Source organism: Schistocerca piceifrons, chromosome 11 (genome assembly GCF_021461385.2).
Source record: "Schistocerca piceifrons isolate TAMUIC-IGC-003096 chromosome 11, iqSchPice1.1, whole genome shotgun sequence".
NCBI lineage: Eukaryota > Metazoa > Arthropoda > Insecta > Orthoptera > Acrididae > Schistocerca > Schistocerca piceifrons.
This window is the reverse complement of record NC_060148.1, coordinates 36,058,503-36,083,321: the sequence shown is the minus strand read 5'-3', so window position 1 is coordinate 36,083,321 and position 24,819 is coordinate 36,058,503. Positions and strand designations below refer to the sequence as shown.

The 24,819-nt window shown below is 41.4% G+C and overlaps 1 protein-coding gene across 1 annotated transcript in view; it reads right to left on the bottom strand.

Moving 5' to 3' along the window:
* LOC124719631 overlaps positions 1-24,819 on the bottom strand; it is a 171,479-nt gene that overhangs the window by 114,791 nt on the left and 31,869 nt on the right. Inside the window, exons 3-5 of the mRNA XM_047244847.1 lie at positions 14,935-15,113; positions 5,229-5,356; positions 3,586-3,761 (exon numbers count right to left, since the gene is read on the bottom strand). Of these exons, the coding sequence (XP_047100803.1) occupies positions 3,586-3,761; positions 5,229-5,356; positions 14,935-15,113 (483 nt within the window). The remainder of the gene's footprint in view (positions 1-3,585; positions 3,762-5,228; positions 5,357-14,934; positions 15,114-24,819) is intronic.

The window sequence follows — 24,819 nt, the reverse complement described above, 5'->3', positions numbered from 1 at the left end:
AATCGATCCCTTCTTCTAGTCGTGCCACAGACTCCTTTTCTCCCCACTTCTGTTCAGTACCTCCTCTTTAGTTATGTGATCTACCCTACCTAACAGTCACCACCCATATCTTTCTGAGCTGTCGTACACTATTTCCTTGCTCACTTTGATTAACCCTTCTACACCTACATTATCGTTGTGGACCTGTATATCCACAGCAGTTACCATGTTGAACGTAGCAGAGGACAAATGATCTACTTCCTTTCATGTCTCAACTCCCCTATCACTGAAATGATTCGTCTGTCTACCTCCTCAGACGCATAACTGCACATATCCTTCATCTGATTGAAAGTGATCACGAGTTCATGCAAAAGTCAACCCTTATTCTCACTCCATCTCATATCCACCCCACAATAACCCACGTAAAATAATTCTAGAACAGTACCATAAAATCTAGGACGTTTACTGGAAGCTTGTACAGACTCAAATCAGAAAATACCTTGTCACTCTCCATATCCTGAAGGTATATCCGATACAAATTCCTTCCTGCAGCAAATTTCAACAAAAGTCACTATCACACACACACACACACACACACACACACACACATACACACACACTCATCCCAGCTATCAGTCCCGTTTAAATTCTCCATACTCCTTGACCTCTTGAAATATTCAAAGAATCTCATGGGTACTACTGTTCCTTCTTTCTCACCAATGTCTTGAACACACTAACTCGCCACTAGGAATTAGAGAGATGCCACAGCAATATACTTCATACAAAAAGACGCCTGAACTGACGACAGACAAGCTCTGAGTATACCAACTATAAACTCAAGTACTGGCAAGCTTTCTATTGACTTACCAGCCATGATCCACTCAACATTACCCTCTCTTTCTCAATAATCAACCCCTGACTGACAGTCTAACAAGGACCCTCTTGAGTCCAAGATCACAACTTCAGTCTTTAGTAAAGCTAATTTCAAAGCGTTGTGTTAACAATTCTGACAGGAAGAACATTAGCTGCAAATGACTCACCATGTGCATCAGGAGGGTGACAGAAAATAAGTGTCCAGGAGGTGCACAGATCATACTTCTATGGCACGTATGTATTATGCTTCACAGACAGACACTGTCGATATTCAAGACATGTTAAAAGCAAACCATGAAATTGCACTATGAACACCAAATGAAAAATAGTGCGTCATAGTCGTCAAAGAGGTGCCAACCATCAAGACCCAAGGCGAACTTCTTTGGGGTTACAAACCGAAAAGGACGTCCAACTGCATATTCACTCTTAAAGAAAGCATACAGAATCATATTGGTGTAATAGGGTGGTGAAAACAGATGGAATGTGATTCATCCAGCCTAATGCAGAACAACACGCCGAAGAGCTTATTGTGAAACTGATATCCTTGAAGACATAGCTCCAGAAAGTGCTATAATATGGTTTATAGACGTGCAAAAAGCAGACATCCAGAGGTCGAATTTACACAGTGGTTCCAGGTGGTGTGAAATGCAATGTCACACATTTTTTGGGAGGAATAGTTTGCTCTAAAGGAGCATGATTTTTATCTGGAGACGAGGAATCAAGCAAAAGCAAGTTAAATGGACCAGCGATTGGCCCAAACCACTGCTCTTACCATAGCTGTTGTTTTCTTACGCCGCTATTCCATTCTTGCTTTCTGTGACATAAATATATCCTACTGCCCTTGCAAGATCACACACACGAGAAAGAGTCGTAGGGATCAGAGCACCTTCAGCTTGTCGCAGCACAATAAATAACTTTATAGCCGATTTACCATCAAGTTAAACAATCGGTATAATTGTATACTAATGTATTGAGGCATTGATTCTACTCGACTTTGACACAACTCTCTTAGTACCTTTAATTTCCTGGATTCCTTTTAAATGCATTTCTTCTTCAAACAAATTCCTTACTGAAGGATAGAATAATCATCTACAAATTTTCGGGTCGATTCCGTATTTTGCTGTGCATATCAAGTCGACACTTCGTTTGAAATGTCGTTATCTTATGTCTTCCAATTCTATAGCACTGTTTCAAGTTATGCTACCGTCTACTACTTCCCTTGAAATCACTGTAATCTACGTCACACACAATTTGATGTGCATAACGTAGTAGGTAACTATCATGGACATCCCATAAATTTTATCAAGAAACCTTGAAACGCGCGGAGATCAGTTTTTGTAAAAAGTGCTTCTTGTTCTACCCTGAATATTTGTCCTTTTTCTTATGCAGAACACGGTCATACTGCTGTGGAATTATTCGAAATCTATTCACAGATGCGTTATTCCTATCCTGCGGATGATCTTCCATGTATGTTATTATGTTTAATACCAGCTGCTTGGACAACGATTGGCCTTTACTACGTTTGAATGGAGCCGAGATTTCTGGCTCCCTGCCCTACAAGTATGATGAACTACATAGCTGGGACTCGTTTCAGTATCAGTTTCACTTGTTAAGCACATATTATCATCATTCCGCTCGTTATTTATACCATCTGTACAGTCAAATATATACAATGCCACACATCCCACTGAATCATCTTGCAGAAGTCTTAATATTTCATCTGCCACTTCTTTCTCACTCTGCAAAAATCCCTGTGTTTCTTTCTGACGAATCATCAACTTCGTGAAGTGTTGTTGTAGATATATTGCAATGTTTGTTTCTTTATTGTTGCCATTGCTCTGATTCATATCAGCACCACTAGCATTGTAACACTATTGCGAGTTACTCGTTGACTAAGCAGTTCAGTTATGTTCCATAGCCTCATGTTGTGCTCGCAGCTGGAGACCTCCAGTCCCACCTCTGTTGCCATTGGCAGTCAATATTGTGGTTGCATGATAGACAATATGTGAGCAGTCGAATGCCACAAACATCATTGGCCTTTTGCCACCCCGCACTCAAAGGGGTCGTCGTAAGTATAGTAAAACTTGTCGCCCTCCACCTCCAAGACACACTCACCATCCTCGACAATCCCAAGCTGGCCACTCCGTGACCCCACACGCCCAGTGGTGGAGAGGCATACACGTTCTACCTCTCACTTCTATCTTCCAGTATTTATGCACTGTGCTATGAGCGGATTTAAAACCGCACGTCACAGTGTAAGACATGAAAACTATGATCAATTACCACCCCACACCCTCCTATCGACACCTCTTCATCTTTTGTTTAATCGTTATCGCTGGTTAGCCCTTAGATTAATATAACTTTTGTACGCTCTTCCTTCCCTAATTGGTGCCATCATCTAGGCTAGACGTGGAAATACACGTTATTAGCATGACTTTCCTCGATTAGACAAATTGTTTTAGCCCTGTTTGACCTCTATACTAGGTTTATGTGTCAAGTACCACAAATTTTCAGAGGTTCTCACCGTTTCCATAAATTATGTAAACTTATGTAGTATCTGGCAGCAACGGTATTTGACTGTTGTCCACTAGTCACATTTTCTGCTCAGTTCTGAATTAAATTATCGCAGCTGTTTACGTAACTGTAAAAAATACGTACGAGGGGAAGGAATGGAATAAAAATTCATGAATCGTAATTAGTTCGACAAAAGTTACAAAGTATACTCGCTTTTACCTAAGTATATAAGTCCCAGGCCTGTTCTTGTGTTCTTCCACTTTGTAGTGCGCCATCTGCTCGCTGACGGATTGCACATCATGAACCCAGCCGCTTAATCTCGTGTGCAGCATGTCTCTCAGATGTTTCATGCTGTTAATCCATTCATGGCGTTGCAGATCATTTGAGTGGATACCCTGAGACACACAGAAGGTGGTTCAAATTACTTACAATATTCACAATTAGCAGCCAACTTTAAGTTACACGTGTAGGTGCGACTATTGCATAATGCTTAAGTTAATGCCAGCTTATGACTAAATATTCAGTTTTGTACAACATATTATAACATTAATGCAAAGTGGGTTGTATTGATGTCTTATCAAACACACGATTCTCAAGCTACAAAGTCAGTTCAGAGAGTTGCATTTATTTGTACACAATGGAGTCGAATTAATGTGACCACCACCTACATTCGACGTTAACACATACTAGCTATGGATGTGTATGGGTAGTTATAGATAAACTTTCCCTAAACAGATTATAAATGGATCTAATGGATACGTTCGTCATACGCCCCGCACTGATTTCTGCCGTTATTTCACGCAGTGCTGGTTGTCTGTTAGCACTGACAGCTGTAGTCAAACGCCGCTGCTCTCGATCATCAACTGAAGGGTGTCAGCCACTGCATTGTCCGTGGTGAGACGAAATCCCTGAAATTTGCTTTCTCGGCACAGTCTTTATATTGTAGGCAGCAGGATACTGAATTCTCTGACGATTCCCGAAATGGAATTGCCCATGAATCTAGCTCTAACTACTATTCCGCGTACAAAGCCTGTTAACTGCCGTGGTGCGATCATCACCACGTCAGACACGAATCACCCGAGTACAGTCGGCAGCTGCGCCAATGCTCTGCCCTTCCACGCCTTGTGCACGCGACATTACCACCATCAGTAAGTGAGCACTTCGTTACCCCGTGCGTTGTCACCTCAGTGTAATTTCGCAGAAGGAGCAGGAATACTGGAGTGTGAGGTAGGTAGTGGTTGGTCATGATGTCCACGGTGCATAAGCTTAAGTTTGCGTCCATTAAATTCTTCATGTACAGATAGACATTCTCCAAGTTATTTCTGAACGATGAAGCCTTTAAAAAATCAACATAGGCTGTCAAATTCTATTACGCAAGGTGATCTTTATAGCAGACCGTAATCCCTGACCCCTCTCTCCCGCGTATTACCTACAGAGTAATAGACTCCAAATAAGCAGATTCTCAGATAGTGAGATAAAGGACGGTTTAGTAACATCTGGACCATTACTTAAGAAATATGTGACCACCAGGCTTAGGCTTGTACTGTAGGATCTGACAGGAAGTTTTCCTGCTGGTTTAGGAAGTTACGAGAAACTACGAACAAGAAAGGTACGGATGATTTTCTTGGCTATCCTTAACCGTTCCCACTGTGCTTGCTTTGCCTAATAACGGCACAGGGTACAGGGGGTCAGATCTCTTGCAGTGAGTTAACATTGCAGTCAGAGCGGCGGAGACAGCGACAGTGCGAGCCACGTAAGCCAGTAAACAGACTGAGAGGACTGACCACGTAATCGTGGCTGGGTGTATCACTTTCTCATCCCGCGTACATATAACATAAAACACGAAAAGAATCTCCACTTACCATTTGCTCGAAAGCGAGGGGGACGAGCAGCTGAGAGAAATGTTTCACACCCAGTGAGAGCAGCTGCGCCGAGTCCCGCCAGTAGTCAGAGAGGTGCTCCAGGAAGACCGGTATCTCGGCCTGGAATTCTGGACAAGAAGACAGACGACAAAGTGGTGAAGAGGTCAGTGAATCAGATTTCTATGCGAGCACAACATTCACTTTCTGCATTCACAAGGATAAAGAGGGTATGAAGGTAGAATTTACTAAATATGTGTACACTGTCAGACTACAGTCACACTACAGTATGGACACCTTTTTCGGACCGAAGCGGTACACGAGTAGTATATCTGTGCCTGTATCGTATGTTGATGGAAATGTCATTTCTATGTAAGCTTACTTTTAGAATTTTAAACACTGGCGTCACCAGCACTAAATTCCAGGGGGGGGGGGGGGAGGGGGACCAAATAGGTAGGCTTACATCACAAAAGACTCTAAATGGGAGATCTCCTTGAAGAAAGTAAAAAAAAATTGGAAGCTAAAATCATTTTTTGGAGGATTGGTAAGGTCTCAGACCACATAAACTGACGGGGAAAGAAAACGCAATGCCAAGAAAGAATTGTGTGACATAAACGAAAGTAGGAGTGTTTCTATATCTTAATGATGACGCCTATTCCAATTTCGCGCCAGTCGCGTATGACGATACAAATTACATTTATTTAAATACACACTGTAACTGTTATGATGGTCAGTTACCTTTGATACTGGATGTGGCACATTGACGTTAGTCAAGAATATCTTTAAGGCGACAGACACGCTATTATCAACACCTCACAGCGTTTGTAATAGGGCTATGGGAACCTGGATGTTCCGTTGTGATATTGCAGAAAGACTTGACAGGTAGGTAGGTAGCCACTGTACATGACTGCTGGCCACGGTGGGCACGAGAATGCACGGTCGCAAGAAGACTGGGCTCCAGACGACCACATGGCTCTATGGAGAGGGAAAACCATCGTGTTCAGCAGATGGCTGAAGGAATGTGAGCAGCAGTTGGAACAACAGTAACATAATGAACTGTTACAAATTGGTTACTTCAAGGACAGCTCCGAGCAAAACTCCCTGTACTGTGTGCATTCTCCTCACCCCAAACCACCGCCATTTGCGACTTCAGTGCTGTCAAGAGAGAGCACTCTTGGAGGGGGAGGGGGGGGGGGGGAGCTGGGCGGAGGTTTGTGGTGTTTTCTGATGAGAGTTGGTTCTGCCGCGGTGCCAGTGACGGCCATGTGTCAGTCAGGAGGAGCCCAGAGCCCTGCAGCCAGCTTGTCTGTGTGCTAGACACATTCAGCCTACATCTGGTGTTATGGTAGGAGGTGTGATTTCCTATAGTAGCAGGAACACCCTCGTGGTTATCACATGCCTCTGACGCAAATTTGTACGTCAGTCTGATGACTCGACCTATTGAGCTGCCATTCACGAACAGCGTCCTAAGGAGTGTTTTCCAACAGGATAACGCTCGCTGTAGTGGCCCCAACATGCTCTACATAGTGTCGACATGTTGCCTTGGGCTGTTCGACCATCAGATTTCCGATCGAGCGCGTATGAGACATCATCACACCACGATTCCACCGTCATCCTTACCAAGCTTTAACCATCCCTGCATTGAGTGAGCACGTACAACAGGCACGAAACTCCATCCGCCAAACTGAAATCTGGTACCTCTACAACACAATGGATGCTCGTTTTGCATGCCTGCATTCTAAATTCCGGCAGTTACACGTTTATTAATGTACCAGCATTTCACATTTGGAATGGCTTTCTCCATGCTTACATTGAGCTGTTATCTACCAGCGCTAATCATCTAAATATGGTACCTAGACATGTATATTCCCGAAATTTAGTTATTCTACATTAAATAGGTTTTTGTGTTGCAATTTTTTCCGTCACTCTTATTCAGTAGCTTTTTAAAATTCTACAGCTTTCGAATTTAAGCCCAGATTAAAACTTGTTTTGTTATTACCTAGTACAAAAACATATATGATATTAACATATGCACTATCGAGGGTATGTGCATGATTAAAGTCTATTACGTCCTAAACAAACATGGAAACCATTTCGAACTTCAAAATTTTTCAAAGCAAATAAAAGATTCGTCCATCCAAGATTTCGTCTCAGTCGCTTGAGTATAACAAAAAGAGGCGGAGACCACATTTTTAAATATTGTATTAGTTTCATTATTAAAACCAGCTTAAGAAAGTGAAAATAACCCGTTACAAAACACAATGTACTTCATAGTTTCAAGTACAGACCTGCTGTTTACATATGCTTGTGTACATATCTCTGCATTTGAATACGTGTGCCGGCCGGGGTGGCCGAGCGGTTCTAGGCGCTAGCCGGCCGGAGTAGCCGTGCGGTTCTGGGCGCTACAGTCTGGAGCCGAGCGACCGGTACGGTCGCAGGTTCGAATCCTGCCTCGGGCATGGATGTGTGTGATGTCCTTAGGTTTGTTAGGTTTAAGTAGTTCTAAGTTCTAGGGGACTGATGACCTCAGCAGTTAAGTCCCATAGTGCTCAGAGCCATTTGAACCATTTTTGAATACGTGTGCCTATACCAGTTTATTTGGCGCTTCAGTGTAGTTCATAATAAGTTGAGCCACCCTATAATAGAATTAAAAATATTAGGAGCCCTTGTGTACTGAACATAAAAACTCAATCTGTACATCTAGTTTCATGTAAACAGAGAGAAAAGCTTAGGCAAGTGTTACTCAAGCATAACACTGCGTTTTCAAATGTATGGAAACATATTACTAACGCATTTTAAATGTAAGACTTTGGAAATATTTTTCAAGAAACCATATCCAATGATGACCAGTTGCCAAGAACCTATTAAGAAACGATTCAACGAACGTTAGATTGGGGGATATTGTAACACGCAATACATATTTTTAAAAATCCACTGGCGGTAGCACTGAATTGTTATAGAATTGTAAGGCTGGTACTAGATGCTCATACTTTAAACAAAATTTAATGAGGGTCAGCGCACAAAATATACAAAGTTATTGCAATAATTCAGAGAAGCTACTTGTTTCACATGAATGGTTCGATATAATTTGTGGTTACTCGAATTTTCCATTGGCAAAAGACTGAAGAAAATACGTGTTCCGTATATATAATGGATTTTCGAATTTTCCATTGGCAAAAGACTGAAGAAAATACGTGTTCCGTATATATAATGGATTTTCTCGTGGGTATGGAGTATTTCCGTCTGTCTTTAATATATCGGTCTTTGCCATTTTAAGAGATATGGCGCTGTTACAGGGGCAGGAACCATTAGGGCAAGTGACATTTTACGTAGACAACATGAAGTTGCATGTCCTACTTGGGAAGAGTATTTTAGTTTTCTGGACAATGTATGAGATGAAGTAGGAAAAGGTGGCACAAAACTGAATTAAGAAAGTATGGCATGCACTAAGAATCAATTGAATTTCTTGCTCCATGTGTTTAACGGAGAACGTATTTTAGCAAAACCATCCAGGTTCTCAGTGACTGAGCTGTTTGAAACGTCAAAGAAAAAGCAACAACGTAAAGCCATGTTTGGCCTGTTTATGTCTGATCGGCGTTTTCTGGAAGGAGTCATTCTACGCTCCTTACACACATCAGTTGTTAAAAGAGGATAGCTCCTGGGTTCAGACTGAAGAATATCAGCCCACATTTCGAAAGCTCATAAATTGTTTCTTAAATAACCCGCTGCTGAATCACTCAGATTTTGAGAAGACTTCTTTTATTTTAGTGAGCTCTGATGCATATGGTATAAGAGTGTAGGTGTTTAAAATAAAAAAGAAGGGGATATTGAAGTGCATAAGATGATTGTTTTTAAGACTTAATCAGGACAATCAGTGGAGCATAATAACGGGTATCAGATCTAGACGCAGTGGCCATCGTATTTGGAATGCAGAAATTTGAGCATTCTTTGTTGAGTCACCAAGTAATAATATGCAGTGGTCTTAAAGCATTAACATTTTTGTAAACTTGTAAGTTGAAACATGCAAGGTGAGCAATGTTCCTGCAACAGTTCGATCATGAAATTAAAAACATATGAAGGAAGTGTACTTTGGCGTCCAACAGGTTGCCTAGAAATGTTGAGCTATATAAGGCGTCTGAAATTACATTAACTGAAAACGATTCGGTACTCACTTTAGCTATAAATTAAATCAAGGTGGAAAATGCTTTGAAGAAAATATGTCAGTACTCTGAAAGAGAACAGAATAGGGTGATCATCGGAGATTAAAAAATGTCATTTGCGAGACCCTAATTATCTCGTGGTAATACAATATTACATCCATCAAGGAATTTGGTTCAGGAGAACGAACATGGATTTGCCAGAACGGCTACTATGCTGCCCCTCCAAAAATCTGCGCTTTTAATAGACTATGTGTATTTACAGTAAGAGCATTAAGGGACTAAGAAGTGTATTGCAAACTTCAGTGACACAGTAACTTTTGAAAATATGCGTTTTGAGTTAGAGACTAGTAAGTAGCATTGTGCAAAGGAATATGCAATCCCTTTAACACAGTGGAATTATTAGCATTAGATCATTTTCGACCTACACGTAGTTCTAGAGGAGCGTGTTTTGGTCTACGTCAGGGGATTCAGTAAATACATTAAGCTATTTCCAGACAGAAGAGCTAATGCCACAACACCTACAGAAAAGCTGGGTAACAACAATTTTGTTGTTTTAGGCATGCCTGAGAGTATTGTGTTGAATAATGGTAAACAGTTTCATGCTAAAATATTTATGAAATGTTGTCGGGACACGATACATAATTATCTTAGGGGTTTCCTTTGGATAAATATGAGCGGTAGGGTTACAGGGGACTTTGCAGGAGATGTAGAGGAAACATTCCACATGGCGTAATAATATTAGGTATTTAGAAGGCATCCTTAACAACCACAAGCATGATGCAACAGTATTTACACCACGCGAATTGACGCATGGTGCAGGGAATGGCGGCAATTGAATCTCAATCTAGATAAGTGTAATGTGCTGCGTATACATAGAAAGAAAGATCCCATATCATTTAGCTACAATATAGCAGTTAATTCCATAAATTATCTGGGAGTACTCATTACGAGTGATTTAAAAAGGAATGATCATATAAAGTTGATCGTCGGTAAAGCAGATGCCAGACTGAGATTCATTGGAAGAATCCTAAGGAAATGCAATCCGAAAACAAAGGAAGTAGGTTACAGTACGCTTGTTCGCCCACTGCTTGAATACTGCTCAGCAGTGTGGGATCCGTACCAGATAGGGTTGATAGAAGAGATAGAGAAGATCCAACGGAGAGCAGCGCGCTTCGTTACAGGATCATTTAGTAACCGCGAAAGCGTTACGGAGATGATAGATAGACTCCAGTGGAAGACTCTGCAGGAGAGACGCTCAGTAGCTCGGTACGGGCTTTTTTGGAAGTTTCGAGGACATACCTTCACCGAGGAGTCAAGCAGTATATTGCTCCCTCCTACGTATGTCTCGCGAAGAGACCATGAGGATAAAATCAGAGAGATTAGAGCCCGCACAGAGGCATACCGACAATCCTTCTTTCCACGAGCAATACGAGACTGGAACAGAAGGGAGAACCGATAGAGGTACTCAAGGTAGCCTCCGCCACACACCGTCAGGTGGCTTGCGGAGTATGGATGTAGATGTAGATGTGAATGCAAATTAATATGTAACCATGAACCAGAGCTGACTGACTTTTCTTGTTTTATTCGATATCTCATTAGGCAACAATCAAGCACAAGAAAGAGTAAATATAGGGGAAAGAGTGTTAGATGCGAAATGGTGATATGATGTAAAATCTATCACCTACCTCTAGTTTCAAAGTGGGATAACTGGTACTAGTAATGAAAAACGCAGAATGGCACAAACTAAAATGGATATGCAGGTATATCAGCAACCATTCAGAACTGTACGAAACCCCACATGAATGTCTCTCGAATATCAGAAAATTTGGAAGGCATTGAAACTCAGGAACATTATAGCCCTGAAAAAATTATAAGTAACTGTAACTAAGAGTTTTTTGGGAAGGTGTTTCTGCATGGTAGTTACCAGTTTGGCGACCAGTGAGATCTGATATAGATGGAACTTTATTTTCAAATTCAAGTTTCATACTTCCATTCATCTTTCGTTCTGGATAATTACGTGTTATTTGTCTTCATTTTTGACTATATTGATTAGAATGGCGCAGCTGAAACAGTTACCTGATACTGACCACTCTGAATCAAGACAGAAATCTGAAAAGAGAGTTTGCATCTGAGAACTACGTAAACAAATATACATGTTGCAACAATAAAGTAATGTTACTGGTGTGAAAAAAATGTTGCTTACCGTTTTAGTCAAGTTTAGTGTTGTCTCCTTCAAAGTAGTTCCAATCTGATTGCACACACTTTTTCCAGCGCTTCTGCCATTGATGGTAACATTTCTGGAACTCATCTTCTGTAATATTCTCCAAGACCCTCGTCACAGCTTTTTGACGTCTTGTTTTGTTTGAAAATGGTGTACCTCGACCGCCGTTTTGACTCTTGGAAATAGAAAAAAGTCGCACGGAGCGATATCTGGTGAATAAGGTGTCTGTGGTAGTACTGAAATTTGTTTTGAGGTAAAAAATTGCTGTACTGACAGAGCAGTATGCGATGGCGCATTATCGTGATGCAGAACCCAATTATTAGCAATGTTGGCACGGACACGAACAACTCTTTTGCAAAGTCTTTCTAAAATCTCTTTCTAGTAATATCGGTTAGCTGTTTGTCCAGGAGGCACCCACTATTTATGAACAGTTCCCTTGGAATCAAAGAAGCACACAAGCGTGCATTTCACTTTTGACTTTGACATGCGAGCTTTTTTGGTCTGAGTGATCCCTTTGAGCACCATTGCGAACTTTGGCCTTTTGTCTCTGGATCGTACTGAAAAAACCAACTTTCGTCACCAGTGATAACACGGCCCAACAATTCTGGATTCATTTCTGTTTGCTCTAACAGATCGGCTGCCACATTTTTCCATGTTTCTCGGTGTTGTGGTGTGAGATTTTTGGGGACCAATTTTGCAGGAATTTTTCTCATACCAAGATCTTCAGTTATTACTAGACGAACCGTTTCTCGATTGATGTTCAGTTCTTCTGCAATCATTTTCACAGATAATCTTCGATCAGATCGTACGAGTTCACGCACCTTGGCCAAGTTGACACACGTCCTTGAGGTTGATGGTCGTCCATTGCAGTCTTCATCTTCAACATTGGTTCTGCCTTCACTCAACATTTTTTGCCAACGAAAAACTTGAGCGCTTGACATAACCTCCTCTCTAAAAGCCTTCTGAAGCTTACCGTGAGTTGTCGACGCGTTCCCACCCAATTTCATGCAAAAAGAAATGACATACCGTTGCGCAATATTATCTGGTTCCATTTCCGTGACGAGAGACGCAAACACGTGTTAACTTATTACAGCACAACTCACGACTGAGCAGTTGCATCGATGTGCCGCTTGGACTAGAAACATAGATCAAAGTCAAAGGTACTGCAGGGTTGCCACATCTTGCAAAGAAAATCAGTCTCATTACTTTATTGTCGCACCTCAGATATACATTTATATCTTATGTAGATAGTAGAGAATATGACGTGTATGGAGGCACAGACCTATATTAAATCAGATCTATGTTCGTTGCATTGAAGATGACGCTAGTAAAAGCCTGAAGATGCCACTAAGTGTAGTTATTAGGTATTACTTAAAAGAACTGAAGATGTGGCATGAAGTAGACGCCCCTATACGTTGAAAGGGGTCAGTATAATGATGAAGTATGGAGATATACTGGATAAAAAGAGTATAAAACGTCGTGTATATTGAGGAGAAAAAGAGGTTTGGGGCAGTAGGGAGAAGTTTTCTCGGAAATGACTCAGGAAAACGCAGATAACTGCAGTGCGGCAAGAAGTGGTAGAGACAAATAAAGGGCAAGTACAACCAGAAGTAATGTCTCAGTTATATAAGGGACGATCAAAAAGTTTCCACCTGAAAGCTCTTGCTACAGGATATCTGCAGTGTAGCATGATTCTGACGCGGGTATAGAAGCACCCACATGTAGGCAAGGGACTAGTGTGCCATTTGTGTCTCTTCGAGGAGTGTGCGGTAAACACAGCCCCATAATCTATGTGTTCTCTGTCTTAGACAAGATTTACTTCCTAACATAACTTAAAGGGTACATTCCGCTTCATTTAACAATTATCTTAGCACCCACTGCTTCTCTTGTGTGGAGTGTATGGTCTAAACAGATTATTTCTTTATCGAATTCCTACGTCGTTCAGAAATCGCTACATCTTCTAAAGTTTTCACGCTAATTAAGGCCGTAGAAGTATGGTCTTTTCCGAATGCACTTCCGACCAGAAATCAATTCTGGTAGCTGGAGTCAGAGATCCTCGTTAATCCACCATTGTGAGTTCTTGTGGTGACATTTACTTTCATCAAAACTTTCATTGCCTAACGCATATTGCCTTACAAGTCAAATACCAATTTTATAGATTAAACTTGAAATATGTTTTAATATAAAGAATTTTTTTATAAAACTTTCGTCCCTTATTTCACCCCCTTAGAGGTTGCATTTCCAGAAAACGTTTAAACATGAATTTCTTTACGTCTAACCAAGAAGCCAAATACAAATTTTGAGACATTTTATTTGAAAAATTCCTTCGTAATCAAATATTTCCAGAACCATTTTTATTCCCAATTTCGCCTCCTTATCGGCTGAATTTCCAGAAACACCGAAACACATTTTTTTTTTAATTTCCAACCAAGAACGCAAATACAAATTTTCTTAAACTTAGCTTCAAAAAGGATTACTTAATGAAATACTTTCATAAAAATTTACATCGTCTGTTTCACCCCTTTAGGGACTGAATTTCCAAAAAACACCAAAAGACGTATTTCTTGTTTCTAACCGAGAATCCAAATACAAATTTTCATTAATTTAGATTAAAAATGCTTTCATAATGAAATAAATTCATAAAACATTTCACTGCCTATTTCACCCCCTTAGGCGTTGAATTTCCAAATACGTTGAAAACCGTATTTCTTTTTATTTCTAAGCAAAAACTCAACCAACATAGATGTAGCTTCAATAATTACTTCAATAGTTCCCAGAATGAGATTTTCACTCTGCAGCGGAGTGTGCGCTGATATGAAACTTCCTGGCAGATTAAAACTGTGTGCCCGACCGAGACTCGAACTCGGGACCTTTGCCTTTCGCGGGCAAGTGCTCTACCAACTGAGCTACCGAAGCACGACTCACGCCCGGTACTCACACGGTTCCTGGCAGAAGTAAAGCTGTGAGTACCGTGCGTGAGTCGTGCTTCGGTAGCTCAGTTGGTAGAGCACTTGCCCGCGAATGGCAAAGGTCCCGAGTTCGAGTCTCGGTCGGGCACACAGTTTTAATCTGCCAGGAAGTTTCACTTCAATAGTTCTTTAATAACGATTTGTTTTTTTAAAAAGACAGTCACACACTATTTCTCCCCCCCCCCCCCCCCCCCCCCACAGGAGTTCAATTCCCAAAAGTGCTGAAACACTGTTTCTTTAGCCCTCTCCAAATTTCGAATTTGTATCCTTGGTGGTTAAGGCTGGGTCGTGACGAGTGAGTCACTCAGGACATTGCCCTTAATATATAGAGATAACAAACTTTCAAAGGAGATACTCACCAGTTTTGCTGATGTTGTGGTCATTATGAAGAAATTCCCAATTATAATCCAAGACAAGGCGATTCCTGTGGTTTATGGCTCTTGTGATCTGCTGTACAGCGTGCAGTAACTTGGTGAGGGTCGCACCCCTCAGCCGATCCGTTTGCAGTGTCTCCAGGTTCCATTCCATGTTATCCAACCTTAAACAATAAAATGCGGTCACCTGATGTAACAAGTGACATTTTGGTACTAGACCGTCTTTTCTTGAACAGAGCAATGAAACCAAACTCAGGCAGCCACTTCTCAAGTTTTTATGTCGCCCTTCGACACTGACATCCAGGCCATTAGGTATGAATCAAGATATTAGACTGACTTATTCCAGCGTGAATTGTGAATGGTATGCGAGTCTGTTGACACGTTATGGTAAAGTGAGCGGTCTTTGTTGAAATACAAGAATACTTAGCCAGCCGAAGTGGCCATGCGGTTAAAGGCACTGCAGTCTGGAACCGCAAGACCGCTACGGTCGCAGGTTCGAATCCTGCCTCGGGCATGGTTGTTTGTGATGTCCTTAGGTTAGTTAGGTTTAACTAGTTCTAAGTTCTAGGGGACTAATGACCTCAGCAATTGAGTCCCATACTGCTCAGAGCCATTTTTTGAACAAGAATACTTGTGCACAAATTCATCCAATACTATGATAGAACAAGTACAAACTCTAGTACAGACAGATCATTACTAACGTACTCCTTATAGAACATACAAACATATACATTATGTTGATTGGTGAATGTTCAAATTTCATAATCAGATCATAGCACTTGACGCATGTCTTTCAGGCTAAGATTCGAAACATGCCGTTGACAGTTCTCTACAAGTGTCTGTTCCTGCACAGCACAGCCACATGCAACACTTTCACTATAAAGCCACCACTTCATCAGGAGGTGGCCATATCTCCCTTGCACCGCTCGGATGCAGCTGAGTCATGACCATTCACCACAACGAAGATCAGACTCTGGACGCTTCACCGTTGGTTTCTGAATAAGCTGCGCCTTTTGGGTGGATGTTCATTCCCACATTCTTTCTACATCTCGGTGACATCAAAGATAAATACGCAAATAAACACAAAGTGGCGTGTGTGACTTTCTTCAGGTGTGCAGTCAGTGGATTTATGGAATACGGTATTTAGAACTGAGTTCATACAGGGCTTCAAAAATTTGCACCTCGGTCGCTTTACATATCAGGTAAGCAGGAGCAATGTGGGATAGGACAGGCAACCATTGAGTGGCACTTGATCTGGCAGTGCCACTAACGGTTCTCAAGGCCTCACTGTGCATAATCGTCACTACATTTTCATGCTGTGGCATTGCGTAGCATATCTGCATTTAATCCCCAGTCGTTTCCAGAAAATTGGTTTACTGTTGACCCAAACTTTGTCAGGTTCGTTAAGTGCAGCACAAATGACACAGATAGGTAAAAGAAGACACCTACAGTAGGTGTTGCGGGAAGCAGTTAAAGGAGACTTCTATTTAATTTAGTAGCATCTGGAACTTGCCGCGTACCTCTTTATTGTGCAGATGTAACGCTATGATCTTTATTTTATTTGGGTTTGGACAGGGTCAGCGCACTGGTCAACCAAAGCACTGTGACCACCAAACTACTATCGATATGAAACCGTCCAGACTGTAGCAGCGTTACCTGGCAAGGGACGTGTGCTAGTCACACACACACACACACACCATGTGGTATCAGTGGGCGAGCTGTCTGTGTGTAGAATGGGAAGGCACGCAGCCCATCTGAGTTCCTCCAAGGGCGGATTGTGATGGCCCAGAGGCTCGGCACGAGCATTTCAGAAACTGCACGACTCGACGGATGTTCCGGGAGTGCTGCGGGAGTGCCTTCAATGCGAGGCGACGCTAAGGCGGAACCACATCCTGACATCCTACAACTCCAGCGCCTGATCAAACCAGAGCAACTCCCTACAGATCATCTTACCGCCCTCAATTAAACGGGAAAGCATAAAATTAAAAAGACTGAAAATCGAACGAGATATGAATAATGAAACAGACGTCTTTGCCACACCAAGAAATGGAGGAACACAGGCCTGATGGCCTGGATGATATCTGCAATATAGGAATAAAGCATTTTGGTACTACAGCATTAAAATGTAATGTACGGTTAATAAATAGCTGTATCACTAGCATGCACATTCCGAAACTCTAGAGGAAAGCCAGAGTGGTAGCCCTGCTAAAAACCCTACAGATACTCAAACTTCTCGCCTTTCTCACATTCGTGTCATCTCTATGGGGCCATTGAAAGAATACTTTTTGAAAGACTTTTTGTAGCATTAGAGACCAAATTCATACCAGAACCAGTAGGATTTATGCCTGGTGTTTGTGGTAAAATAGTCTCATTCAACATATAGAGGACGGCCTCCAACAGAAACAGATAATGGGACTCGCTTTTACAGATCTGTCGGCTGGCTATGATACTGTCAGTCACCAACGGCTGCTCATTAAGTTTTATAACAAGGACTTCCGAATGACAAAATTAGGGGAACGTCTATTTCAAAATAGACTTTTTATGTGACGCTACAAACAAGAAATAGGCACAGGAGAAGGCGAAAAAATGACACAAACACAAAATTGGCTCAAATGGCTCTGAGCATTATGGGACTTAGCTTCTGAGGTCATCAGTCCCCTAGAACTTACAACAACTTAAATCTAACTAACCTGAGGACATCACACACATCCATGCCCGAGGCAGGATTCGAACCTGCGACCGTAGCAGTCGTTCGGTTCCAAACTGTAGCGCGAAGAACGGCTCGACCACTTCGGCTGGTCTACACACACACACACACACATATATATATATATATATATATATATATATATATATATATATATATATATATATATATATCGACGATATTGCCATGGGCTCACAAGGAAAATTGTTTGTGGTGTGAATTCTCAAAGACATACTATGGAGAATACTTCCGCACATCAAATCCCAGTAGAACTCTGATGTGTGACTTTCACTTTACAAATAAAGGCGCACATACACAATTTAAAGTGGCGAGGCTGTGTCAAGAACTGAACCAGATGAACCGCTGAAATATTTGGGTATCCGACTTAACAACAATGTGACATTTTGGACGTTAAGGGAAAAGTGTGTACGAATAATAACATCATCCAAAAATTCAGCGGCACGAAATGGGGAGTTCATCCTCAAATTCTGAGAACATCGACTCTCGTCTTATGTTTCTCTGCAGCTGAGAATGCGACAAATGCCTGGTACCACTCTGCAGTTGCCACATATGCCGAGGTGGCAAACAATGAAAAAGAGCGCGTAGTGTCTGTCTCCTAAAAACAAAGCTAGTTCGGCAAATTTAGCTAACTTTCGACATAGCTCGACCCATGAACAGAAGGTAAGTTGCAGTCCGATTATCACCGGCACCATTTATACGGTTACCAAATACAGCACAGGCTACTGATATCCCAGTGGAGTCTAATGCGAAGGACTAATTCTGTAAACGAGCCTCCTGAAATAGGATGAAAAATTTATTGCAAAACTGTACTGATCAGATGCTCATAAAGCCTGAAGAACCACTGGCTGCTGCGAATAATCTGTTGTTTCCGACATGGCAGGTGCTTCACCACTTAAGAACTACCATCACACCCTGCAATACCAAGCTGAGAAAATGGAGATTTAAGAAGAACAACTCCCGTGAATGTGCTACAACACAAGACTTAACGATATGTCCAAAAACAGGCAAAACGATCACAGTGGCATACTTTATGATGGCAAATGACAAAGCCACCCATGTGTCTCAGTACTGGAAATTCATTTATCAGCCGGAACATTATGACGCTCCATTGGACTCACGGATATCCATGTAAGTGTTCCCTGGAGCATTATGGAGCCGCCACCAGTCTGTCTCCACCCCACAGTACACGTGAAGGAACTGTTCCCCTGGAAGACGACGGATTGGGGCCCTTCCAGCGGAGTGATGAAGAAGGTATCTGGATTCACAGATCATGCCACAATATGCCACTGCGCCAAGTTCCAGAGTCGATGGTAGTGTGCCCATTTCAGTCGGAGTTGCTGACGTCGTTAACATTTGCAGGCACATATGCCCTCAGCTGTGGTGGCCTGTCACTAGGAATGTTTGGTGCACTGTGTGTCTAGACACACTTGAAATCTGGCCAGCACTAAAGTTGGATGTTAGTTCCCCCACTGTCCGCTGCCTGTCCTGTTTCACCAGTCTGCACAGCCTACGACGTACGACATCTGTCATGATGGGTGGCCACCCAACCCCACGACGTGTGGACGTGCTTCCACCACGGTGTCGCCACATGTTGAACACACTCACCACTGCAGTCCCAGAACACCCGACAAGTCGTGCAGTTTCCGTGCTGGACCTCTGGGCCATCACACTCTGTCCTCGGTCACACTCACGTATATCACGTGCCTTCCACATTATAAACATGCACAGAATACTCACTGATACTAGAGATGCACCGTGCATGTGTCGACTGGCAATTATTCCTCACAGGGTGACAGTTCCGTCGCCTGGGTGGGTTTATATCACTGGTAGGTCGGTGGTCATAATGTTCTGGCTGATCGGGTCTCTGGTACTGTTACCAATCTGCACACATAAGGTAAGTAAGTATTGACATAGAGCCTGATGTTATTGTAACTATGCTCCTAGGTCGTTGATACCAAACATGAACAACAAGGGCCCTAACACGATTCTGTGGGACACATTGCTAGTGACTTTTGGCATGCTGTCTGCAAACTGGCCGATTCATCTCTGCCCAGGCCTACCACACTTTTCCATGGAGGCATTCAAGAGACCATCGAATGAGTATGGAGAGAGTTCTCGTGATGCTAGACTCACACTTTCACCCAGTCTTAAGCATGCTCAACCTGGTTCATGTAACAGCTGGAATGGTTGTTTTATTCCTGTGTGGATCAATATTTTAAGGATATTGTACATGTCGTTGTTTTACAGCTTGAAGACAACAAACATAATTCTTACGATTCTTATGGACAAACATTTCGATATTTGCACATCTATTTTGACAAGAAGGGGCAGTTAGACAGCAGGGGCCTCATAGCAGAAACCATATGGGCATTTGCCTGAAGTGATTTAGGGAAAACAGAATACTGAAGTCAGAATATCTGGCTGGTGAATAGAGCAGACTCGTGGTGTACTGTCTGTTCATCTCTTAGTGACAGACCTGCATACTCGACCTACACAATATCAACTGCTATCAACACTATGACGATGATGTTAGGTTTTAATTTCATGTACTATAACTTCCCATCAGCTTGCTGGAAAATATTGAGCTAACATCCCTCCACAATGAGTGAGCTGTTGGGCTCTGAGAGATGTCAGTATTTTCGGGTAAAGAACACTGAGATGAAGGTTTACATAAAAACAAAATGCAGATAGAAAGTTTGCTGTGACATGACTGTGGTGTACTATTATTATTTACTTTTGTCTCCTTAAGCAATCTATTGAACGTTTTTATTCCTCTGTACATACCCATGTTCATGAACACAGCAATTCCTGCTCTAATTAACTGACTGATAAATGTACTCACTACTGTTCTTGCTTCATGTTGATGATATGTTATTTTACTTGCATCAGCAGACAGAATTAGTGATTTTCACAGATGATACACGTATTATTGTGAACGCTAGTAAAAAATCATGAGCAGAAAAAATAGTAAATTGTGCTTTTGGAAAAGTTACTGACTTGTGGCCTCTAATGGGCCGCCTTTAAAATTTGAAAACACACTCACACACACACTTACCAACTATTTTTGTACTGTAAAAAGCATCCTACCACTGATTAACCGAGAATACAGACCAGAAATAATTAACAGTCTAGAAGTTTTAATTTGTTAAGTGCCCATACTGATAAAAAGTTGAATGGGAAAACCCGTTGAGTAGACTTTAATGTTTAGGTTTACTGTTGCAATGAGAATAATTTCCAACTCTGGGGATATAGAAATCAGTAAGTTGAAATACTTTCCATATTTTCATTCACTGATGTCTTAATGGAAAATATTCGTGGCTAACTCCTCACAGGGGCAACAAGTTGTTCATTTCCCCAAAGAAAATAATTACAATTGTATGAGTGGTCCTCACACATACGTCCAGGAAGTATCCCTTTAATAATCTGAGAATATTAATCACAGCCTCATATTCATTTATGAACTTTAAAACTTGTTACATTAAAATGAATCGGAGTTTGAAAGTAACAGAGATATTCATAACACTAGGAGGATTTGCTTTGCCCTTCATGCAACCTTGGCACAGAAAAACTCAAATATACACCATCTGAAAAAATTTCATATCAGAGAAGAGTTTTTCAGTGTAGATTCAAGATGTGTCTCCTTAACAACTCCTTTTATCCCATAGAGGAATTCTTCAATTGAGTAGCCCATAGTCATGTGAATATTTTGGTTTAAAAATTGTGTCCTATTTTGTGAGACGGTTCGCATCATCAAAACGTTTATTTATTTATTTATCGTGACTATGATGTATGGAACACGTCACTAAGTAACTTGACATGCTAGAGCCGTTTCTAATATATCTTAATGACAACTTAACAACTGCAGCAGATGACTCTGGAGACGTTTTTCTTGTGGATGGGATAGACACTATCTTTACACACTCGAATTAGGAACTGAATAATATAGTATACTGTATTCAGGAGGAAGTAGCTTTTGGTTCATAGCGAACAGGCTGATAAAATAAAAGCAGGTACATGCACTTTCTTGTGAATGAACATGTCTTTTCTGGTATTCAACTCCTACAATGGTGGTGTGAGTAATGCATCAGGACACAGTGTGTTCTCGTGTCTGGTGGTATACTATATTCTTAAACGACAGGCACTTTTTTTTAAGCCACCAGGTTTCTGACTAGTTTGGTGCAACTCACCATGAATTCCTCTCCTGTGCTAATCTCTCCATTTCAGAGTAGCACTTCCAACATTTGTCTTCAATTATTCGCTGGATATACTCCAATCTCTGTTTATCTTTGTAGTTTCTACCCTCGACAGCTCCCTCTAGTACCATAGAAGCTATTCCCCAATAACTTAAAAGATGTCCTACAGTCTTGTCTCCTCTTCTTGTCAGTGCTCGAATATATTCCTTCCCTCGCTGACTCACCCGAGAACCACCTCATTCCTTACCTCATCAGTCAGCCTAATTTTCAGCATTATTCTGTAGCACCACATCTCAAATGATTCGATACTCTTCTTGTCCGGTTTTCCGAAAGTCCATGTCTCACTTACCATACAATCCTATGCTCCAAACGTACATTTTCAGAAATTTCTTTCACAAATTAGGGCCTATGTCTGATACTGACACACTCCTCTTGGCCAGAAATGCTCTTTTCGCCAACACTAGTCTGCATTTGTTGTCCTTCTTTGCTGCGTCTCTCATGGGTCATTTTGCTGCCTAGGTAACAGAATTCCTTAATTTCATCTACTTCGTGACCACCAATTTGATGTTAAGTTCGTCGCTGTTCTCATTTCTGCTACTTTCGTCTTTCTTCAGTTTACTCCCAGTCCATATACTGCACTCATTAGACTGTTTATTCCACTCAGAAAATCCAGTAATTCTTGATCACTTTCATTGAAGACAGCAAGGTCATCAGCGAACGTTATCATTGATGTCCTTTCACCGTGAACTTTAATACCACTCTTGAACATTTCTTTTTTTACCATCATTCCTTTTACGAAGAATAGATTGAGCAGTAGGGCCGAAAGAGTACATCCCTTTCTTACATCTTTTTAATCCAAACACTTCACTCTTGGTCTTCCACTCTCATTGTACCCTGTTGATTCTTGTACATGTTGTACACTACCCAATCTTTACTATAGCTTACCCTTATTTTATTCAGAATTTCGGACATCTTGCACCATTTGACCTCGTCGAACGCTTTTTCCAGGTCAATAAATCCTATGAAAGTGTCTTGATTTTTTCTTCCTTGCTTCGATTATCAACCGCAACGTCAGAATTGCCTCTCTGGTGGTTTACCTTCCCTAAAGCCAAGGTGACAGTCATATAATGGATTCTGCATTTTATTTTGTTTCTTCCGAATATTATTCTTGTCAGAAATTTGGATACATCAGATGTTAAGCTGATTGTGTGACAATTCTCGCTCTTGTCGGGTCTTGCAATCTTCAGAATTGTGTTGATGATGTTTGTTCAGAAGTCAGATGGAGTGTCCTCAGACTCATAAATTCTACACAACAACGTGAATGATGGTTTACTTACGACTTCCCCAATGATTTTAAAAATTTCGATGGAATATTATCTATCTCTTTTGCTTTATTTGGTCTTAAGTCTTCCAAAGCTCTTTAAATTCCGATAGTAATACTGGATCCCTTATCTCTTCTATATCGATTTCTGTTTCTTCTTTTTTAGGTTAGAGGGTCTTTTTTAGGTTAGAGGGTCTCAGGAAACCACAGAAAAACATGTCTACAAGGGGGCAGGTAAAACACAGTAAGGCAGTTGTAGAAACAAGCGGTATTGTTGTTGTAAATTGTCGTAGCTGTTTGGGAAAGAACCAGAAGCTCAAATAGTTATAGGTACGTAAAGCTGGCTAAACCTGGAAATAAGTTCAGCCGAAATTTTTTCTAACGATCTTTCAGAAAGGATAGGTTAAGCACAGTTGTAGTTGAGTATTTATTGCTATCAGAAGTAGACCCCCCTACTCAGAAGATACGTTGCTAAACAGTTCAAAGAAAACTTGACTCTCATTTGAAATAGGTACCCCACTCATGCAATCGTTGGTGACTTCAATCTACCCACGATATGCTGGAAAATTTATACGATTAAACCCGGCGGCAGGCATAAAACGTCATCCGAAATTTTACTGAATACTTTCTCAGAAAATTATTTTGAACACTAACTCAATGAGACCACTCGAAGCCTAAATGGTCGCGAAAGCATACTTGACCTCTTAGCAACAATAGTCCTGGACAAATTGGGAGTATCATGACGGATACGGGGATCAGCGACGAAAAGGCAGTTTCTGCTAGGCTGAATACCGTGACACCTACAACCATCAAAAAGAAACGCAGAGTGTATCTATTTTAAAAAGCTGATAAAGAAGCTCTTAACGCCTTTTTAAGAGACAGCCTCCACTCTTTCCCATCTGGTCATGTAATCGTAGAAAAGATGTGGAATGATTTCAGAGAGACAGTATCGACGGCACTTGAGAGATACATACCACACAAATTAGTAAGTGATGGTACTGTTTCCCCTTGGTACACAAAACGCGCCATATCACTGTTGCAGAAGCAACGAAAAAAAGAACGCAAAATCCCCAAGACTGGCAAAGTTTTGGAGAAGTTCGAAATATAGCGCATACTTCAATGCGAGACGCTTTTAATAATTTCGACAACGAAACTCTGTCTCGGAATCCGGCAGAAAACCCGAAGAGATTCTGGTCATACATAAAGCACATCAGTGGCAAGACGCTATCAATACCTTCACTGCGCGATAACAACGGTGAAGTCACTGATGACAGTGCTGCTAAATCAGAATTATTAAAGACGGGTTTCCGAAACTCCTTCACCAAAGAAGACGAACTAAATATTCCTGAATTACAATCAAGAACAACTGCCGAGATGAGAAACATAGAAGTAGATATCCTCGGTGTTACGAAGCAGCTTAACTCACTTAAAAAAGGCAAGGCCTCCAGTCCAGACTGAATACCAGTCAGGTTCCTTTTGGAGTAAGCTGATACAATAGCCCCACATTTAGCTCACAGAAGGATCCGTACCTAAAGACTGCAAAATTGCTCAAGTCGCAGCAATACCCAAAAAGGGAAATAGGAGTATTCATCTCAGTTGCAGGCCCTTATCACTAACGTCGATTTGAA